The sequence below is a fragment of the Dermacentor silvarum genome, chromosome 1 (assembly GCF_013339745.2).
Source record: "Dermacentor silvarum isolate Dsil-2018 chromosome 1, BIME_Dsil_1.4, whole genome shotgun sequence".
Lineage (NCBI taxonomy): Eukaryota > Metazoa > Arthropoda > Arachnida > Ixodida > Ixodidae > Dermacentor > Dermacentor silvarum.
The window spans coordinates 159,852,499-159,856,730 of record NC_051154.1 but is presented as its reverse complement, the minus strand read 5'-3'; the positions used below and the strand labels follow the sequence as shown (position 1 = coordinate 159,856,730).

Sequence of the window (4,232 nt, the reverse complement as noted above, 5' to 3'; positions counted from 1 at the left end):
AAAAAATGGACGTACGTGCTTGAATGTTGGCCTTGCCCTGGCGCAACCGCAACGTTATGTGGTGAGCGAAGAACGCGCATGGCTATTCCATTCTCAGACATGCTTTCATCACCAGATGTTCATCTCTGCTCAGAAATAAGCTATAACAGCATGCTGTATCGCTTCAACGGGCGTCATCATTTCACTGTCGAATGGTCGCAAAGATTACGTTGCGCAGCAAAAAAAAGAAAGAAAGAAACACAGGTAGCTTAACCAGAGAAGGTTTCAGTTGGCCACCCTTACTATGGAAAAAGATAGTGCGCTGAAAGTACCTACACCGCTTGTTCGGTCACGGTATGCAGGCTACGAGAAGGTTACGAAAGATAGCGCCAGCTTCGTATGCTCTACGAACAGGTTGATCAAGAGCGAAAAAATAATAATATTAATATTTTAGTAATAATCCCCATTATATGTTTACATCTTAAATATTTAGCCTGCGTAACCAATAATGCTTTTATGGGTAGCTGGAGTAGCAGTCATCACAAGAAACGAATCACTTAACTACTACATTCCGAAAAATTCTATTGCTTACGATATAGCTAAAGATTACACACACGTATGTAAACAAAAGAGCAAACAAAAATAAAGTAACTGAAAGTTAAGTCTACTTAACAAGCATGCAGTGAAAACAAGCTCACAAAAGAAGTAACAGCGCGAAATTTGTATAATGCCTATTGTGTTTTGAAAAGCATACAATTATTTGTGTAATCTTTATCAAAGCATTAAAGGTTCCGAATTACATCGAGCTAGAACTTCTTAACAATTCGATGCGTTAAGTAAGACTCATGCAATGCGATGCAACAAGGCGAAGTGAACTAAAAAGTTTTAAAAAAGTCAACTGCGAGGTGCAGTGGTTTGAGCACCTGGCTCTCTAACGGAAAGTAATGAGTCCGAAGTCATGCTTGGAGACAAGAATTTTTGTGCTCTGCGGCATTTCTTGTTGACAAACCAAATCGACAGATTTGGTTTGTCAACATCCAGCAAAAACCACGTTTATTATATCGTACGTGGCTATCACTATAAAAACGCATGCGTACCATGGTTTGAATGCCCATTAAAAAAAAGCTTTAGGAGCTCAGAATTTTTCCGGGGCCCCCGTTTTCATGGTCTTTCATAGCTCGTGAACTGCTTTAGGACGATAAACTTTATTATTTAATTCTTTTGAATATTAGCTATACCGGGTTGCTCTCTGGTTCTTGTAAACCATTCTTTATTTCCGCTTGTTGGTATGCGCTCACATGAAGAATGCTATTATTTATTTGCTATTATTAGTCGGTGACATTGAAAAAAAAATATTGGCTTAAATAGGTATTCTTACCGGCATCTCCCACTGGAACAAATAATGCGAACACCAAATGAAATGGAGCTGTGCAGTCCTCTATACTGAACGAGATGAAGTCCATTTCTTAGCAAACTGTCTCAAACCGAAAATTCATTGGTGACATTAAGAAATAGCTTCCTCAGATTGAAGTGATTTCACTCAAGACTCACGTGGAAAATTTGTAAAATCAATTCGGTCAGAACCTAGTGCTTTCCGGCATAAAAGAGAGTAAGCCCGAAACATGGACGTAGTCAGAAAACCTGGTGACAAAAATAGGCAGTACATCTTAGGCACTTCGATAAATCGCTTTGCGCGAGTGCAGAGGCAGAACATCAGCGCTGGGACGACGGCACTTAAAACGAACTCGCGTCTGTTTTTAAAGAACATGTCTGGCCTGTGAATGGGGAAGAGCAAACACCAGGGCTCCCGCTTTCACTCACTTCGCCACGATGTGACGAGCTCGCAGCTGACACGAATTCGCTATATGCGAGTTTTCTATTTAAGCTATTGTGCGGAATCACATTAAGGCGATGCGTCTTCCTATAATAACACATCATCCACGTTTACGTGGTTTCGAGGGGCTGACATGATTGATGCGATTTGTTAGTATGGCATACATGTTTGTTTGTTTGTTTGTTTGTTTGTTTGTTTGTTTGTTTGTTTGTTTGTTTGTTTGTTTGTTTGTTTGTTTGTTTGTTTGTTTGTTTGTTTGTTTGTTTGTTTGTTTGTCTGCTTCCGAGAGCGGCTCACACCCACTATGGGGGATTGGCCAAGAATCATGTACACGGCTAAAGTTTCCTTCAGCTTCAGTCTCTTTATTTGCTTATTCTTAGGTGCACTATACAAAATCATCGTAGGTTCACAATTAGGTTCAAAATCAGGTTCACAATTTATCGCTGAGGGTTGCAGAACAGACGAGGACACCCATGTTCCTCCACCTTATTTATTTTCTTTCTTCTATTACTTGAATCCATAACCGTATCCCAGCCCGTAGGCGTAGCCAGGACCATAACCACCATAGCCGAGACCGTAGCTGCTATATCCCAGTCCATAGCCGAGGCCATAGCCGAGGCCATAACCGAGGCCATAGCCAATGTGACCCAATCCGTAGGTCGGGCCATTTCCACTATAGCCGGGGCCGTAGCCTCCGATGAAAGCTGAGCTTGCGAGTGTAACCAGAACCGCAAGGGTAGCCAAGATGCCCTGTTATAACAAAATAAAAACGTCTCAATGGCAAGACATACGCTACGCTAATTCGGCGGTGTTATTTTTTCAATCATTTATGCACGAAGTGCCAAACGTGACAACAGAACCAAGGTTACCGCCTGTACAGCGACAAAAAGGCTTAGACGCATTGTTAAACTGTTTTTTTTTTTTTTTCAGCCAATATACGTAAGTGAAGCTTCCTGCAGAGTATTAAACTGACCTGCAAGTAACAGTGGATTTTGGCGACAACAGGAGGGTGTAAGGCTAGGGGATGTGGGGGGGGGGGGGGGGGGGGGATGAAGGAGGCGAGATGAGGGAGAGGAATGCTCATCACACACCATGGATAATCTTGAACCTTGCTCTGAATTAATACGACGTTTTTCCCTCCTTGGGCGGACCTAATGCGCAAAAAAAGCAAAGGCAGTCCTTTGGACATCTCTTCCCTTCCGCGAAACAGTCAGGATTGCGTTGTTACATTCTGCGTCGCTAGAATCTTCGTATCACTAAGACTTTCCAATGTGCGGGTGGCAGCAGCGCGCATATCCAGACGTTAAAATTGCCTATAAATAAATTAGCGGTGGGCGAAACGTTAATTAGACTGTCGGTTTGCAATAAATATTGCAAGTCATTCCGTCTACCTAGAAATTATCTCTCTTCAGAGAAACACTTCAGGGATTCGCTAAGTCTAATGACTCAGAACCACTCTGACGTTTCATTAAAAAACAAAGTTTGGAGAAGACATAACCCTAGCTTGAATTTTCTGTCTATATATTCATTCGCGAGTATTTAAGCGGGTTGCCAGGATGCGGAAACACCAGCCCACAGATTACGAACAGTTAATTATGGACGATAAGTTCCACGGGCCACTTGTGCAGCTTCTTCCCGAAGAAGAACTGCATGGATTTATTTCACCATAATATGCTGTATGGCAAAGCAAGCAGTGAAAAAAGAAAAAGTAACTTTATTAAATGAAGTCGTTATCCGTCCTCAGCATTACGAATTTCTTGATGTTAAGGTAAAGTCTGTTCCGAGACTTTACCTTAAATCCGAGCAAAGCAACACGCACATTAAGCGTGAGTGATAAATATTAATACAAACATTGGACAAGCCTCTTATTGAATAATGTGATATGGGCAAAGCTTGCGCAATTATGCAGACTCTGGAAGTGAGAAAAGGGAAGGCAGGGAAGTTAACCACTGTACGGTAACCAATAGGCTACCCTATACTGGGAAAGGAGGAGAGGGCCGGAGGGACGATGCGGGCTTTTAAAAATTATCGCACAGCCTGTGTGCACTTCCCAGAGCAACATAGTGTAAAAAGAAAAGAAAAAAGAACGCAGCGCTTGTGTATGGAAACTTGTTTAAGACCTACTGCGGCTTGGATCAATGCAATATGAAAATGGCGAATGAGGTGCGCGCAATTTGTGGCATGAGCGCAAAGTACTCACAAAAGTCTTCATGGCGGCAAGATTTGAGTCTGAGCTGATCTGGTGCACCAGCTGGATGTTGTGCTGCTCCAGAGAAAGTGCTCGCTTATATATGCAGCTGGGAACAACTGGCTTGACAAGAGCTATAGCCGTGTCAGCTGCCAATAGCGGCGACAAAACGGTCAAGATCTACTGCTGCGGCACAGCCGTCAGCTATCGCCTTTTGAGCGGCGCCCAAGA

The 4,232-nt window shown here is 42.7% G+C and overlaps 1 protein-coding gene across 1 annotated transcript; it reads right to left on the bottom strand.

The window, feature by feature from the left end:
- Positions 1 to 2,180: 2,180 nt before the first annotated feature.
- On the bottom strand, positions 2,181 to 4,232 carry LOC119450637 (keratin-associated protein 21-1-like). The gene is made up of 2 exons (XM_037714155.2): positions 4,014 to 4,232; positions 2,181 to 2,563 (listed from the first exon to the last, which is right to left on the bottom strand). Exons 1-2 carry the CDS (start codon positions 4,023 to 4,025, stop codon positions 2,321 to 2,323), a joined length of 255 nt encoding a protein of 84 aa, XP_037570083.1. The 5' UTR covers positions 4,026 to 4,232; the 3' UTR covers positions 2,181 to 2,320.